General features: G+C 55.2%; 4 protein-coding genes across 12 annotated transcripts in view; 1 reads left to right on the top strand and 3 right to left on the bottom strand.

Moving 5' to 3' along the window:
- RNF123 (ring finger protein 123) overlaps positions 1-5320 on the top strand; it is a 30028-nt gene extending 24708 nt beyond the window's left edge. For all 8 annotated transcript variants that reach the window (XM_058726910.1, XM_058726913.1, XM_058726907.1 and 5 more), the window contains 7 exons: positions 68-256; positions 350-425; positions 637-721; positions 4297-4439; positions 4589-4683; positions 4819-4904; positions 4981-5320. In XM_058726910.1, coding sequence (XP_058582893.1) covers positions 68-256; positions 350-425; positions 637-721; positions 4297-4439; positions 4589-4683; positions 4819-4904; positions 4981-5101 — 795 coding nt within the window. In that variant the 3' untranslated portion in view covers positions 5102-5320. The remainder of the gene's footprint in view (positions 1-67; positions 257-349; positions 426-636; positions 722-4296; positions 4440-4588; positions 4684-4818; positions 4905-4980) is intronic.
- Positions 1077-4300, bottom strand: AMIGO3 (adhesion molecule with Ig like domain 3). Its single transcript, XM_058726929.1, has one exon. The coding sequence runs from the start codon at positions 3581-3583 to the stop codon at positions 2060-2062; it is 1524 nt and encodes a 507-aa protein (XP_058582912.1). The 5' UTR covers positions 3584-4300; the 3' UTR covers positions 1077-2059.
- On the bottom strand, positions 5290-7744 carry GMPPB (GDP-mannose pyrophosphorylase B). The gene is made up of 9 exons (XM_058726933.1): positions 7381-7744; positions 7186-7266; positions 7046-7094; positions 6772-6914; positions 6398-6556; positions 6233-6311; positions 6031-6158; positions 5751-5933; positions 5290-5668 (listed from the first exon to the last, which is right to left on the bottom strand). The coding sequence occupies exons 1-9, from the start codon at positions 7507-7509 to the stop codon at positions 5537-5539; spliced, it is 1083 nt and encodes a 360-aa protein (XP_058582916.1). The 5' UTR covers positions 7510-7744; the 3' UTR covers positions 5290-5536.
- Positions 7745-8106: 362 nt separating this feature from the next.
- IP6K1 (inositol hexakisphosphate kinase 1) overlaps positions 8107-16742 on the bottom strand; it is a 61521-nt gene continuing 52885 nt past the window's right edge. For both annotated transcript variants that reach the window (XM_058726930.1, XM_058726931.1), the window contains 3 exons: positions 15059-15240; positions 11927-12102; positions 8107-11571 (listed from right to left, as the gene is read on the bottom strand). In XM_058726930.1, coding sequence (XP_058582913.1) covers positions 11038-11571; positions 11927-12102; positions 15059-15240 — 892 coding nt within the window. In that variant the 3' untranslated portion in view covers positions 8107-11037. The remainder of the gene's footprint in view (positions 11572-11926; positions 12103-15058; positions 15241-16742) is intronic.

Here is a 16742-nt window from a genome sequence, read left to right as displayed (position 1 = left end):
TTGCAGAGGACCAGGCATGAACTGCAGTGTGGCCAGGCCACTGACTGCCCACCTGCTGGTGGCTCAGATCCAACAGGCTGCCGAGCGCCTAGAGCGGAACTTTGTGGACAGCCGGCAGCTCAAGGTGTGTGCCACCTGCTTTGACCTCTCGGTCAGCCTGCTGCGTGTCTTGGAGATGACCATCACGCTGGTGCCTGAGATATTCCTGGACTGGGCCCGGCCTACCTCTGAGATGCTGCTGCGGCGTCTCGCACAGGTGTGTCCATCTGGGCAGGGTGGGGGGGCCCCTGGGGACTCCCCGGTGGTGAGCCCACCCATCCACTCCACCAATGGGCTCCTGCCCTCACAGCTGCTGAACCAGGTGCTGAACCGGGTGACGGCCGAGAGGAACCTGTTTGACCGCGTGGTCACCCTGCGGCTGCCTGGTGAGGACCCAGTGCCCTGAACCCAACATAGCACAAGCCTTGGTTCCTCTGCTAGGAGTTGTGATGCCTGATTGTCCATTCTGCATTGGGACAGGCAGGCTTGGTACCCTCAGCCTTAGGTCGCCCTTCTGTGGGGAGGACAGGGGGGCTCGCACTAGCCAGGAGGCCTGGATCCCTCTTCAGGATCCCTGGATCCCTCCTTTCCCTTCAGGCCTGGAGAGCGTGGACCACTATCCCATTCTGGTGGCTGTGACAGGCATCCTGGTGCGGCTCCTAGTGCATGGCCCGGCGTCGGGGTAAGTGTTAGGCACCAGGGCCCCATGGGAGCTGGCATGGCTGATGGGGAGTGCACCAGGCAGGGCCTCCCTGCCGCCGTTTCTTCATCTCTAAAATGGACCTCAGCATCAGGCGTTGAGGCCAGGGGGAGGTCATGATGTACAAATTGCCTAAACAGGTGGTAGCAGCAGTAGCTCTGAGTAGGAGAATCGGGGACCCCAGCAGAACAGGGTGCCTGAGCCGCATGGTCATAGCCACTGGCTTGTGGTTATACCTCAGGCATGGGCGGGGTGCTCTCCTGCAGCATCCAGCACAGCACTGCTGGGAAGGGGGGCTGAGCGCACACACTGCTACTTGTGTTCACGAAGGCTCTGGTGATGAGCATGTACCACCTTTATTAAGGAACTCCATGAACAACTGGATCCAGGACTTGTAGGAGCCCCCAGCTCAGCACCCACGCAGGAGGGGTTCCCAGGCCCCCCGCCCCCTTCCCTGCCTCCCTGCAGTGGGTGGTAAGAGCATATGAGACCAGGGCACTGCCTCAGCCATTAGACCAAGATCAGTGCCAGCCCTTAAGAGGCTTCTACCCTCGAGGGACAGCAAGTTCCGGCTAGGCCCTCCCATCTTGGCCATGCTCGGGCTTTTTACTGCTAAAAAGCTGGGGGCACAGGCCATGTTGCCCCTTACTGCTGTCTTGTGAGCCCACGGGAGAGGCTGTGCTCTCAGAGTGGTCTGTGGCTGTCCCTGACCAGAGGGAGCAGGGCCACTCTGGCTGATGCTCGGGCCAGGCCCCCTGGGGGTCTCTTGAGGAGCCCCACCTGCTTCCTTCCTGCCCAGCAGACTGCATGGAGTTGTGGAGCTTGAAGTAGGTTGGATGTTGGTGCATGTTTCCTCCTTCCACCCTGGGTGGGGGCCTAGGTCTTCCTTTGGAGCCCTTCTCCTCTTCCCCTGTGGGCCCACTCTCTTCCTGTCCCCTTGGGAAGGGGAAGATGGTTATGCTTCAGTACTTCACCACGGCTTGGTAGCTGCCTCGGCCTCTAAGGTGGTGTACCTAGGGCTCTCAGGCAAGGGCTCTTCCAGATGGCCCCAGTTCCAGTCCTCGTGGGACGTGTGGGCACCAGTAGGTCCTGCTAGGGTCTAGGGCCTTTGGGCCCTGTGTTAGAGCAGAGCAGGAGAGAGGGTGGGGAGCCCAGCTCCTCCATTAGTGATTGGGGCTGCTGTGGTTGAGGTCAAGGCCGTGCAGGAGGCTGGAGGACCAAGCCCAGCGCTCCCACCAGCATCTGGCAGTTGTCAGGGCGGCAGCAGGGAGCAGGGCGAGCAGCGGGTGGCAAGTGGCCTGGCTCTGGGCCCAGGGCAGCCTAGGTCATCACCAGGCCCTCAGAGCCCGTGGAGCTAGCAGACTCAGAGCCAGCCTTGAGCCGCAGGCCCACAGGATTGTAGAGATCAAAGTCCTCGGCTACTGCCAGCTGCACACGCCCATTGAGGCCCCTCCTGCCCGGCTCCAGAAAGACCACATGCTTGTGGACACTGGCCTTGCGGCTGGGCACATCCGGTGGTGTGCTGAGCACTGAGGACTGTGCGCTCAGCTCCTGGAGGGGGCTGGGTGCCCGGGGCCAGCGGCGGCAGTGGCAGGTGCGACGGTAGCAGCGGCGGCAGCCTGGGCAGGGTGGCGCAAAAAGGTAGAGCAGCACAAGCACCAGGCCCACAGCGCAGCCCAGCAGGGTGGTGAAGCCTGTGTTGAAAGCCTCGGGCTCAGGGTGTGGGAAATGCACGCTCACGTTGTACTCGTGCGTCTGGTTGTGATGCAGGCGGGGCCCGGCTGCCAGGCACACAAAGACCCCCTCGTGCTGCGGCTGCACATTGCTGATGGCCAAGCTGCCATCAGCCAGCACTGCGATGCTGCCGTCTCGGGATCCTGGTGCCACCAGCAGCTCGTGCTGTGGTGACACCCAGGCGATGCGCACAGCTGGGGCACTGGTGTTGCAGTGCAGCCTCAGGGACCGACCCATCTGCACGTGCAGCTGCACCTCGGGCTGCTCTAGGCCCTGAGCCAGGGCAGCTGAGCAATTCTCAAAGACACGGCTGTGCTCAAAGAAGCGCACACGGGATGTGGGTACCTTGAAGGCCAGGCACATGTACTCTCGGGCAAAGTCACTCACAGCGCTTAGGCCCCGCTGATGCCAGCGCTGCAGCAGGTGGTAGAGACGGCAGTCACAGGGTAATGGATTGTTGTGCAGGTAAAGGCCGTTCTTAAGAAAGGCTGGCAGTGCAGCCAGGTCAGGTACTGGGATGCGTCCCAGGCGGTTGGAGGAGAGATCCAGAGTACGTAGGTGGGTCGTGCCCAGACCGTGCAGGTGGTCAAAAGAGAAGGAGGAGAGTTCGTTGCAGCCCAGGTAGAGACGGCTGAGTGCGCCCAGGCCATGGAAGGCGTGCTCATCCAAGTGCGCTAAGCGGTTATTGAACAGAAGCAGCCTCTCCAGCGCCCCCAACCCTTCGAGGTCGTGGCGGCCAAGCGCCCGCAGCGCGTTAGATGATAAATCGAGTAGCCGCAGGCCGCTGGCGTTGGTGAAGACTCCGTGACCTAGCACGACCAGTTCGTTGTGGCCTAGGCGCAGGGCGCGCAGCCGGGAGAGTGGCGCCAGCCAGCCGGGGCGGAGGCGCTGGAGCGCGTTGTGGCTCAGGTCGAGGTCTGCAGCAGCGGCAGGCAACGCAGCCGGCACGTCCTGCAACCCCAGGCCCGCGCAGCTCAGCAGGTCAGCGGCGCACACACATCTGTAGGGGCAGTTATGGGGTGCGGAGGACAAAAAGCCCTCTGAGCCCAGACTGCCCACCCCGACGCGCGGCATGCACAGCAGTGCGCCCAGCAGCACCAGCCAGGCCATGGTGGTGATTGCCGGGGGTGGAATGGGGCAGTTCTGTGTGGGGTGCGGCTCCAGGACTCACCCACTTCTGCTGGATGTGGGCTCCACCCCACACGCCAACCGCCCCTGCTTCCCGGGTCCAGGTCGGGACTTGGGGCCGAGCTCCACTCAGCACTCCCTCCACCGGCTTCCCCAGCTCTCCGGGTGCTTCCCCGATCGGCTTCTAAATACTCTCCTGGAGGAGGGCGGGGCCTCGGCCTCCCATTGGCCCCAGGCCGGAGGGGGTGGGGCACCCCCCGCCCCCCTCGACCTAGGTCCCAGGGTGGCCGCCAGAGGGGGCGCGAGTCCGTCTCTGATATCCCAGCCTGTTCTTAGCCTATGGCTTTCCCCGGTGCCTGTCTTCCCGGGAATAGTAGCAGGGAAACCTGGGAGGCACGCCTTTAAGCTGCTAGTGCTATTTATTTGTTTTCTTTGGAGTTAGTGTATATTAGGGGGTAGGTAGGCTTTCAGTATCTGCTAGTCACCCATTTAAACTGGTACAAGGGCCGTATGGGTTCTTACTGGGACCCAGGACTGGGCGGGGAGGGTAGGGGGTGTGGCAGTGTGAGCAGCAGGGAGGTGAGGTGGGACAGAGGCAATTCAGGTGGGCTGAATTGTCCACCCCACCCCTCCAACAGGTATCGTTTTCAGATAGGCCCAACCTTCTGACTACCCTTGCACCCTCTCCCACCCAGGACAGAAAGAGCCACGTCAGTGCTCCTGGCTGATCCTTGCTTCCAGCTCCGCTCTATATGCTATCTCCTGGGGCAGCCAGAACCTCCTGCCCCTGGCACTGTCCTGCCTGCCCCTGACCGGAAGCGCTTCTCCCTACAGAGCTGTGAGTGGGCCAGGGGTGGGTCAGGGAAGAGGGATCTGGGACTGGCCTAGGTGAGGAGTCTCCAGAAGAGCAAATTCCCAAGTTGTGGTATTTAAGAGGCACTGGGTTCTAGGGCCACATTGGGTCTGACAACTGCCACCACCCCCCAGACACAGATTACATCAGCGTTGAGGAGTTGGCCCAGGTGGAACAGATGCTGGCACACCTGACTTCTGCGTCGGCCCAGGCAGCAGCTGCCTCCCTGGTGAGTGGGAGCCACTGCACACACGTCCACACCACCCAAACACACGTTAGCACAAATGTGCATACCACACAGGCGTGGCATGTGTCCTTGTCTGGGTATCTGACCCCAGCCCACCCTGCACTCTGCTCCCTGCAGCCCACCAGCGAGGAGGATCTCTGCCCCATCTGCTATGCTCACCCCATTTCTGCCGTGTTCCAGCCCTGTGGCCACAAGTCCTGCAAGTAAGTGGGCCCCATTGGTGCAGGGGGCTGGGGAAGCAGCAGGGATACACAGACCCTCCTCCTCCTCCCGTTGTAGAGCCTGCATCAACCAGCATCTGATGAACAACAAGGATTGCTTCTTCTGCAAAGCCACCATCGTGTCTGTAGAGGACTGGGAGAAGGCAGCCAGTACCAGTACCACTTCCTCGGCAGCCTAGCCCACACAGCAGCAGCCTCCACCCTTGAACTCAGACCCAGGCTGGGCCCTATTTATGAGCTCCTCTTGCCCTATTCCCCATGTCCTCCCCCATCCCCGCCATGTCCAACCTCCTTGTCTGAGCGTAACCTCATTGGCGGGAACCCAGCCGTGTCCTAATTGTGCCTGAGCTTGACTTTCAGTCAGGGCCACAGTGAACATTAAATTATTATTCCATACAGCCCTGGCCCGGACCTTCTTGAGGGAGTAGGCTTTGTAGAGGATGCCCAGCAAGGATCCTGCCAGATTATGTCCACAAGAGAGGGCAGGTGTCCAACAGCTTCAGCCTTGTCTAGTCCTCTGAGATAACGGCGAGTCCAGGGCCTTTTGATGTGTCAAGCCAGAGCTCCCCATGCCAGTAGGGAAATGGAGATTCAGCCAGCCCCATGGTATCCCCTCACATGATGATGCGTGGTTCCGGCACCGACTCGCCAATAGACTTGTGGGGCAGCACACTGGCCCCGTTGAGGTAGAGCTCGTCGTTAACTATGACGTCCTCACCCAGCACTGTCACGTTCTCCATGCGCACCTCGAGGGAGGGGGCAGGCCTGGTCAGCAAGGCAGGCACATTCCCTGCCCCTCTCCCCATCTGGCCCAGCCCACAGGCTTACCCACTGGCCCACGCGGCAGCGCCAGCCCACAATGCAGGACTCGAGCCAGGAGTGGGATCGGATATGGGCGTCTCGCAGCACTGTGCATCGCCGGATGCACACACCATCCTCCACTACCACGCCAGGACCCAGACTCACGTTGGGGCCGATGCTGCAGTTCTGGCCAATGCGGGCACTTGGGTCCTAAGGACAATGAGGGAAATACAAGTGAACCACTTGTCTTCTGAGATGAAGTGGGGGGGGGGACGTGGGTTTACGATGGGCTGGGCAGGGGCCTTACCACCAGCACATTGCCCACAATGCCAGGGCCTGAGCACAGTTGCTCAGGCTGCTTCTGTCGCAGGGACTGTAGGAAGAGGCACATGCCAGTGAGAAAATCCTTGGGCTGCCCTATGTCCATCCAGAAGCCTGTTGGGAGGAAATGCATCAGGGGGCTCAGCCCAGCCTCACCCCACCCCCAGCCTGTGGCCTCCCTGCCTCACCCTGCAGCTCCATGGCATATAGCTGCCCCTCCGTGGCCATGACAGGAAAGATCTCCTTCTCAATGGATGTAGGTTGCAGCTGTGGGAGTGGGCAACTCGTAAGCAAGGTCAGGGGGGTAGGGGCCTGCCCTGCCCCAGCCCACCCAGCAGCTGGCTTCTACACACCTGGATGCGCCGCAGCACTGCAGGGTTCAGAATGTACATGCCTGCGTTGATCTTGTTGGACACAAACACCTGCGGCTTCTCCACGAACCGGTGAATGCGGCCTGTGTCAGCCTCACATACCACCACACCATACTTAGAGGGTTCCTCCACTTTGGTCACCTGAGTAGAGAGGGACCTCAGGCCCAATCCAGTGTGCCTGAGCCTTGATATGCTATGCATACTGTCCTAAATCTCCGGGGCTGTGCCCCAAATGCTTAAAGACACATACTGCACAGCCCTGCACCCACAACACAAGCAGATAGTTAAGGGCCGCAGACTGGAAGAGGCTGGGCATCGGGGCAGGAGTGTCAGAGAAGAAAGACCTGATCCCTTACCAGGATGGAGCCCTCCTGGCCATGGTGCCGGTGGAACTGCACCATGGCTTGGAAGGGGAAATCGCAGATCACATCACTGTTGAGAACGAAGAAAGGATCTGCAGTCTCAGAGAGCAAGTCACGGGCCAGTGCCAAGGGCCCAGCTAGGAGAGAGGTGCAGGTCACCTTCTAGGGGTTTGAACCTTTGGAACCAGGCTCAGCATACCCCATCCACGCTGAGTCTTACCCCTTCTCAGACCCTAAACCCCAAAAGAACCTTCCTGTCTTTACTGACCTGTGCCTAAAGGCTCTTCTTCGTGAGACATGGAGATTCGGATTCCCAGCTGAAAGGGATAAGCCGCCTGTCAGGTTCCTCCCAACAGGATGGGTGGTTGCGCGGGGAGCAAAGAAAAAGGTCAAGAGTCCGAGCCTCACCCTCTGCTCCTGCGCCTTCATTTCCTTCTCCAGCACCTGAGACATGTAGCTAACCGCCAGAATCACGTGGTCTACGCCTGCCTGTTGGACAAAACAGCGCCGGCCGACAGAAGGTCTCAGCCAGAAGGCACGGGCATTCACGACCTAGTCCCTCGTCCTGCCAGGTCCCACCACGACACCGACCCCGGGTCTTACCGCGGCCAGCGCCTCCACTTGGTGCAGCAAGATGGGCTTATTGCAGAAATCCACCAGTGGCTTCGGGATGCTCAGCGTCAGCGGCCGCAGACGCGTCCCATAGCCGCCCACCAAGATCAGTGCCTTCATCGCGCCTGCGGGCGGCCGGAGAGTGAGTCCCAGACTCCGAAGCGTCCGCGGCCCGGCCCGCCCGGCCGAGCCCTGCCGCGAACTCCCGCCGCGGCCCGAGCCCTTCACCTGCCAGACTGACCCACTCTGGCTCTGCCTTGGCCGCCCAGTCCGCCCTGCCGCCTACCCGGGACCGCACACAGGAAAAAGCGACGCCAGACGGAGAGCTGCTGGCCCGGAACTCAGGCCGGACCTAGGCGGGGGGGTGACGTTGGCCCGAGCCGGCCAATCGGCTGCCGTATACGTGGCACGGACGCCGACGTCTGAGCGCCGGGGCGCGGCGTTCTGGCAGACGTAGCCAATGAGAGCCCGAGCACGCCGAGCTGCCATGGGGACCGGGACGGGGTCTGCGGGTCAGCTGCCCATTGGCGGATCCAAAGGCGGAACTGGCGCCAAGGGCGAGGCTCTCTCGCCGACGGGTGCCGGGGTCCGCTGCCGCGCGGCCGTTTCCGGTCCCGCCCCGGCGCAGCGGCTCGTGGGACGCGGCGGAGGGACGCGGGGCAACGGGGTTGGACCTGCCTCCCGGGAGCCGCGGGACTACAAAGACGCGGACACAGCTCAGTTTCTAGCGGCTTTATTTTGACATACACGACCTCAGACACAAGCGGGGCGGGCAGCGCTAGGTGTACAGAAAGGGGCCGCCGGGCCCAAGGCCCGAGCACCCCTCCCCCGCACGCAAGGTCCCTAGGAGACGCAGTGGCCCAGCCGTGGGCGGAGCCGAGAGTGGAAGAGGGTGCAGACCTGGGGCAGCTTGGGCAGGTTTAGGCAGCTTCCAGGAAAGTGGAGCAAAGAACGATTCCTAGAGACGAGGCCTTACGGTGCCCCGAGAAGTAAAGGAACCACGTCCTTCCCAGGGTGCTCCAATTTTTCTCATTAAAACATTTTTTTAAATCAGCACAAACAAAACCAAATTGAACAGCTTTAAAGTTCCAAGCAATCTGCATCTAGGGGGCGTGCACGTGGCCAGATGTGCGCGAGTGAGCAGCGGCTACTGAATTAGCCCAGGGCTTTGGCCCCTGGGGAAACCCCCACACCCACTGCACAGGCCCCAATGTGAGGGGAGGGAGAGGTGGGGTCTCCTGCAAGTTGCTACACTGGTCCCCTTCCTCGTTAAGCACCACCGGTCCCACCCCACCCCCCCTAGCCCAGGGGGCTGGTGTTGACTTGGCCCAAGTAAGCACTATAGAGGGGGGTCACTTGAGCGCCCCAACCCATGATCCCGCGTTGTACTTTGGTCCCAAGTTGGGGTGTGGGAAGGCAGGGCCTGGCAGGGACAGGGCTCTCTGGCAAGGACCTGGGAGAGAGTAGAGGCAGAGAGAGAGAGCATGTGTGCACACACAAGCCCAACACCCACCAGGTAACAGAGCTGGGTCCCCCCAGTGTCAAAAGTGCCGAAAAGAGGGGTCCTGCCCTAATGGAGAAGCAGCAAATCCCAGACCCTTCTGCTCTTTTTAGTGCCAGGAAAACACTGAAGGTAAGTGGGTATAGCTCTCTCACTACGAAGAGAATGGGGCAGCATCTGCTCCCCCAAATACAGGAACTGAGGTGGCACAGCACATCCCCAGGCTGGAGAGTTTCGACTGAAGGGAGTCCCAAGCAGCCCCTGACTCTGTCTTGGCCTTTGCCCTGCCAGGAAACGACGGTCTGTACTAATGAAGAGCTACTACCCTTATGGCTGAAGCCACAGAATGGTACAAGAAAGATGGTCATTATTGACCAGAAACAGGCAAGCTGTCCCTCCCAGCCCCAAGGAATGGGAACCTGCCCACCACTGGCACCAGGATCAGAGGGCCGAGAGAGATGGGATCCATCAAGGAGCCCGTTTAAAATGTGTGAGGCTGCATCTCTAAGGACTAGGAAAGTAGTCCACCAGTTATCAAGGCTTCTCATATACAGACTGGCAGGCTTACCTTTAATGCCCAAACAAGGGCCATGCCAAAAGTGACAACGACAGCGGCCCTAAGCCCAGAGGTGAGGGCACTAACCATGGCAATGGCTGAGTGCCGTGTCACCTCCTGGCCACATGTTAGAGGTGGCAGGTCTCTGTGCCATTAAGGGCTGGCGGCAAAAATTACTGAAACCACAAGAAGGGCTGCCCCTTGGGCCTTCACTGTACCACACTGTTGAGCAGGGCCACACTCCAGGCCTACAGACAAGGTGCTGGGCCAGCCGGGAAATACCTCATACAATTCATCTGCTACCAGTTCTTTGTAAAAAGGTAGCACCTGCTGACAACAGGCACAAGGGCCAAAGCTCACCTCAGAAATGGAAAAGACTATTTTGCTGAGGAAAGCATGATGGAAAGCAATATTTACTAATAAACAAGGCTACAGCCCAGGGGAAAGACCCCAAGTAACAAGGGCTGGCAGATGGAGAAATGGACAGACTGATGGATCCCAGGAATGATAAGACAAAACTCATTAGCAGAATCTGGGCACCTGCACCCAGGGCCCAAACAATGTCCCTATGAGAAGACAAGCTTAAAAAAAGCTCTCCCTCCCACGACTGGAGCTCCTTACAATGGGCTGCTGCCTTGAGCTTAGCCTGGGGAAAGGTGACACCCTGAGCGGACCACAGCCCTTGAGCCCTGGGACGGGCAGCCCATCCACAGGCAGCACAGCTGCCCGAGCTAGAGGAAGAGGACTCCCACCCATAGCCCAAGAACTGCAAATACTGTCTGGGCCAGAGGCCCTGGAGCCTGCTGGGACATTAACTCTCCTTGGCAAATACAGCAGGGACCCCTTCAGTGGGGCAGGAAGGGGTAGCCTCTTCAGGCAAGGGATCTTGGTGAGAAAGGCTGGCTGGGGTGTGCAGGCAGGAAGAGGAGCAGGTTCAAGTGCCAAAGAGTGCCTGGGAGTCCCATGGCCTACTCTCTGTCAAAAGCTGGCTTCAGCACAGCTTCATGAATCTAGCCTCACGCCAAGGTCAGAACTGAGAAGGACGGGTCCAGCTATGTGCAATTGGCCCTGTGGTATCCTGGGGGCATCTGTTAAAGCACTGGCTGATGCCCACACCACCAGACTAGAAAGTCCCCAAGAGCTGGGCACCCAATCCTCTACTTCTGAGGAACAAAGGATGAGTGAGCACAGAGGGAACCTGCACCAGCCCAGTGCTTCACCCTAAAACCTGCAGGGCCCTATAGCCACAGACCCCAAAGACCTAGGCAAGAGAAACCAACGTCCAAGGGCACCCTGTCCCTGCTGCCAAGCCCATCCACCAAGGGCACCTCTTCCTTCCTAAGTCAGCCTGGACACAGCAGTCAGAACTGTAGAGCTAAAGAAGCCTGGCTGTGAGGATGTGTGTTGTGCCCTCCTTCACTTTATATATATGGATTCCAGGCTACAGCTAAAAACATTTCTTTTAGTTTACACCAAAGAGAAATATAACCCTTTAAAAGCAAGTCTGTGTGTCCTCACGGCGAGTTCAGTCAGAGCAATGGTCCCTGCCTGCGGGTGGAGAGGAAGGGGTTCTGGGGGCCCAGGGCGGGGCCTACTGGTTCTCGTCCCGCATCTGTTCCATGATGCTGATGAGGTTCTCCAGGCCGAACACATAGCCTCGGTCTGGCCCATCATGCACGGTGGGGTCATCCCGGAAGCCCTTGAACGTGCTATGTGCAAAGTCGATCATGCGGACATCCACCTTGGGTGGAGAGGAGGGGCCGGCCTCAGGGCTGGTGCTACTGGGGCTGGTGCTAGGGCCACAGGGTGGCGCCACCTCAGGGAGCCCAGTATCCAGGTGCTTGAGACGCATCTCGGCCCGGCGGTCCAGGAAGGACTCTGCCCGGCACTCCCTGCCATCGTAGATGACAAGCAGGGAGCTGGAATAGAAGCGGTAGGATGCCTGCCGCTCCAACACAGCTTTCAGGCCCCGCAGTTTGCTCAGGATGGGCTCAAAAAGGTCACGCCTCAGGTCCAGGCCATTGTGCAGGTACTGATAGAGGGCGTTGCGGAAGCCTTCAATGGAGAGCCCACGGCCATAGTACTTGTTCCTGCAGAGGTAGTGTCCTGTGTCCAGCTGGTATACCTGAAAGCCCAGGAGACAGAGGGGGTGAGCACCAGAAAGGTCTGATGACCTTATAGTGCCCTGGGCAGGCACTGTCAAAAGTACTTCTGACCACCCTTAATCGTCCCAATGTCAAGGCAACAGGCTCTCACAGTGGCTCTGTGTCTGGAGCCCAAAGGTCATCAGGTAAGGCCGAGAGGGCTCAGGGAACATACCTATAAGGATGCACTCAGCATCCCGTGGGGCACTCACCCTCTCGGAGGAGATTCTGGACCACTGTGGGCCCGGAGGACACCTGGCATGGATAGCAGGCAGGCACATGTGCAACCCCAAACACGTGGGCGGCAGCAGCTAGGCTCTCACCAGGGCAACTCACCTGCATGCCACAGACCCTGACACCTAGTGTAGCTGACGTACTCTGCTCGCACTTCCTCATCTGCCGGGCCGCCTTCTCAGCTGATGCATCATCACCATGCTGCCGGGTGCCCATCTTCAGGTCCAGAACACAGGGGTACTTGAAGTGGTGCACCACGTTCTCAAGCAAGAGGAACTCTGGACCACGTCAAGGAGAGTAACAGCCACACTCACCATCAGCCCCAACCATGAAACCACAACCAAGTTTTTCTATAAAAGGGGGCATTCTCTTTAAATGTAATCTGTATTCACCTCACAAATTCTCAAATGTAGATTTCACACCACAGGCCTATCAATTATTTTCAAAAGTGTTTCTATTGTGGCAAAATACACATAACAAAATTTACCATTTTAACTATTTTTTAAAAGTGTTTATTTAGTTTTGAGAGAGAGAGAGCACACACGTGCAGTAGCTGGGGAGAGGCAGAGAGAGATGGGAACAGAGGACCCGAAGCAGGCTCTGCACTGATTGCAGACAGCCCGACTCAGGGCTCGAACTCACAAACTGTGTGATCATGATGACCTGAGCCGAAGTTGAACGCCTAACCGACTAAGCCGCCCAGGCACTGCCCCCCCACCCCCGCGCCATTTTAACTACTTTTAACTGCACAGTTCAGTGGCATTAAGTACATTCATATTACTGTGCAACCACCATCACCCTTCATCTCTGGAACTTTTTTATGTTCCCAAACAGAAATCAGAAATTGTACCCACTACACACACTCCCATTCCTCTTCACATCCCCATGTCTGGGAACTGCCATTCCAGTTTCTGTCTCTATGAGTATGCCTACTCTAGATACTTCATATTTGTCTTTTTGTGTTTGGCTGTTTCAGAGCAAAATGTTTTCAAGTTTTAACCATGCTGTAGCATGTGACAAAATTTCATTCCTTTTTTATGGCTGAATAATTTTCCACGGTATGGATCTATGACAATCTGCTGATACCATCACATTTATTTTATTCTACTTTACTCTGTCTGGTAGGCATACACAAACTAAAGAAGGTCTGCCAGATTCACATGCATCCCTGGCACCGTAAGTAAACCAAGGCCCTGCTCAAGCCATACCGCATCCAGGCCTAAAAGAAATAGGGAAGACATCTTCACTATCACAAACACGAGAAATCAGGTTTACCACTTCCGAACAGGAATCTTAGGAAAAGATGGATTTAAATTTCTACCATGTCAGGGCACTTGGGTAGCTCAGTTAAGCGTCCGACTTCGGCTCAGGTCACAATCTCACAGTTCTTGAGTTCAAGCCCCACATTAGGCTGTGCACTGACAGTGTGGAGGCTGCTTAGGATTCTCTCCCTCTCCCTCTGCACCCTCCCACACTCTTCTATCTCAAAATAAATTTAAAAAAAAAAAAAAAACTTTAAGTAAGTAAATAAATAATACATTTCTATCCTGCCATTTACTGACTAAACTTCAAACCAGTGGACTATATACTTCAGCTTGTCCCTTAGTACTTTTAGGACCTTCTGCTCAAAATGCCTCTATGGTCCTGGCCGGCTGGTATTTATACCCATGTCCTCATTTAAATCTGTGGTCTGCAACCACCCTGGATAAAGGTACACAGGCTAGTCACAAGGCTGCCAAAAGTCATCAGGGCCAAAGCCTGGACCTCAGTTCCATACTGGAGGACCATGAAGTAACCACAGTCTTGGATGATAACATACTTGGCATTGCTCGATGATGCACATATTAACATCTCCTAATTCTTTAAAGAAGATCTACTAGAAAACCATTAAATTTGGCTATTAATTTTATCATCTGCAATAACTTATAAACAAATGACAATAAAACTTTAAAAGGGCTGCAGAAATATCTCACAGTGCCCGAGAGCATGGGCTCTTGAATCTTGCTTTGGCCTCTCATGGGCCTGGGCAGAACACTTAACCCCCTTGGGCTTCCATCTCCTTATCTTTAAAAAAAATTTTTAATGTTTATTTATTTTTGAGAGAGAGAGACACAGAGTGTGAGCAGGGGAGGGGCAGAGAGAGAGGGAAACACAGAATTCGAAGCAGGCTCCAGGCTCTGAACCGGCAGTACAGATGCGGGGCTCGAACTCACAAACCGTGAGGTCATGACCTGAGCCGAAGTCGGATGCTCAACCGACCGAGCCACCTAGGCGCCCAGCCATCTCCTCATCTTTAAACTGGCATCGTAACATTTTCTCCTTCAAAAGACTGTTATGAAAACTGAGTAAACAGGCCTCAACACATTCCCCTCAGTTTCTCAGTAAGTATTAGTCATTTACTGCCTACTGCTTCAGATAGTAACTGACCAGCAGAATTCCCATTTTATAATATTTCTTTGCGTTTACCATCTTAAAGACTATTATACGCTGTTCAGGTACGGTGTTTCTCTTTGGACAAAAAAAAAGGACCACTTTGTAATTATTCTCTTTTGGGAGTGGAGAAATGTATGTGTGCATATGCACGTGTGCACACAAATGCAGATCCCTGATTCTAGACCTGCAGTGACAAATCTGGTAGCCACTAGCCACATCTGGCAATTTGAATTTAAATAAGTATAAAATTCTGTAACTCAGGCACAGCAGCCACATTTTGGTTACTCAGTATGGCCGGTGGCTGCCATACTAAACACAGATACAGATACTTCCATGGTCTCAGGAAGTTCTACCAAACAGCACTCTTCTAGACTGCCAAGTTGAAGCTTCAGGCTTACCAGCCCCAAAAGGCAGAAAAAAACATGTCAATAAAACAAAGAATGACAGGGGTGCCTGGGTGGCTCAGTCAGTTGGGCATCCAACTCTTGGTTTTGGCTCAGGCCGTGATCTCACCGTCTGTGAATTCAAGCCCCAAGTCCAGCTCTCATTGGCAGTGCGGAGCCTGCTTGGGACTCTCTCTCCATCTCTGCCCCTCCCCAACGTGTGCTTGCTCTCTCTCTCTCTCAGAATAAATAAACTTAAAAAAAAAAAAGAATGACAAAGAGCCTATGAAAAAGGGAGATGAGAACAAGTGGGGCTCCTGAACAGAGAGGGCCCTGGCCATGGTACTAGAAGGTATCCTGACACAGGAGCTACCCACGGTCGCAGCAAGGAACACCGCTGAAGTAGTAACAAGGATACTGTACAGCTTTCGGTCCTTGGACTCTGAGCGCATGCGGCTCAGCTGCTGCTTGTGACAGCGCAGACTCCAGGGGTTGTGGCTGATCTTCTCAGAACTCAGACCACTGTTGCCATCCAGCATCTGGAAAGGGACGTCTGAGTGGCTGTGGAGCTCCACCTTCGGACTCTTTGCCTCCTGGGAGCTAAGAAGGAAGAACATAACACATTGCTGAAGGGGCTCAGACAAGTCACCCTCTGGGGTCTCAGTGAAAAGGGTGAAGGAGACCTGGATCAGACCTAATCTGCCACCCTGGTGGCACCAGACCCTGGTGATGGGTGACACAGGGACCCCAGATGCATAAGTGCATAAAAGTGAGCAATAAGTAGTGTTTATACTTGTGTCTCTGAAAACTGTCTGAAAAATAACTCTTTGCACCAAATTACGTGATGAAGATACCACTCCGGATCCATTAGGAAGGCTATCACAAAAATAAACCAGAACAAGTGTTGTAGAGGATGTGGAGAAACTGGAACCCTCAAATGTTGCTGGAAAGCATGTAAAATGGTATAACCGCTATGAAAAAGTCTGGCGGTTCCTCAAAAAGTTACACGTACAATTATCATATATGACCCAGCAATTGCACTCTTAGGTATATACCTGAAAGAACTGAAAACAGAACTCAAATAGAAACTACACAAATATTTGCAGCATCATTACAATAAATAAGAGGTGAAGCAACCCAAGTGTTCATCAGTGGATAAATGGATAAACAAAACATGGTGTGCCCATACAATGGAGTGTCATTCAGCCATAAAAAGGAATGGAATTCTGACGCATGACGCATGCTATAACCTGGATGAACCCTGAAACATCCTGCTAAAGTGAAATAAGCCATACACAAAAGGAGAAATGCTGTATGATTCCACTCATCTGAGGGAACTGCACATTCACAGAAACAGAAAATAGAAAGGCAGTTGCCAGGGGCTGGGGGGAAGGGGAATGGAGAGTTATTTAACAGGTGTGGAGCTTCTGGCAGAGATAAAAAGGAGTTCTGAAAACGGATAGTAGTGATCGCTGCACAACAGTGTGAATGTACTTAATACTACTGAACTATACACTGAAAAAAGGTGAAAACGATACATTGTTAGATGTACTTTACAATTTAAAAAAAATACAAAAATTGACAAACGTGCAGTTACACACTTAACAAATATAGGGTGGAGCACGGGACACCACTGTCAAGAACATGAGTAACTATCATATTTCTGTCCACATCTACAACCAAATTTTTAATAAGATCTAAAGAAAGCATATGCTGACATTATATGCTTATGAATGTCTGTCTGCTTGTGTATCAACCTGGAAGAAACAGAAAAACATCAAAGAAAAAAAGGCAGGATAGGCCCCAAAGAAACTTTCTCAGTGGACAAAGTTTGTGCCTGTGGAAGTCATGAAGCCATTTCAGTAAGGGGATTTTATTTCTAAAATAAGTCAAACCACAAAGGGGTTTTATTGAGAAGGTGACTCCAACTGAAAATATTAGGACTTTACTACAACTTCCTTTTTCCCACCAACACAAAAATCTTTGAAGTAACTTGCAATGTTCCTTCACCACGCCAAGCCAAGCCAAGCACCGGAGAAGCCATGTGCGCTGCAAACGGCAGAGCAAGCCTGCAGCTCCGAGCAGAGGCAGAGCACTGCAGC

This window comes from Neofelis nebulosa, chromosome 4 (genome assembly GCF_028018385.1).
Source record: "Neofelis nebulosa isolate mNeoNeb1 chromosome 4, mNeoNeb1.pri, whole genome shotgun sequence".
NCBI classification, from domain to species: Eukaryota; Metazoa; Chordata; class Mammalia; order Carnivora; family Felidae; genus Neofelis; species Neofelis nebulosa.
This window is presented reverse-complemented; position numbering and strand designations above follow the sequence as displayed.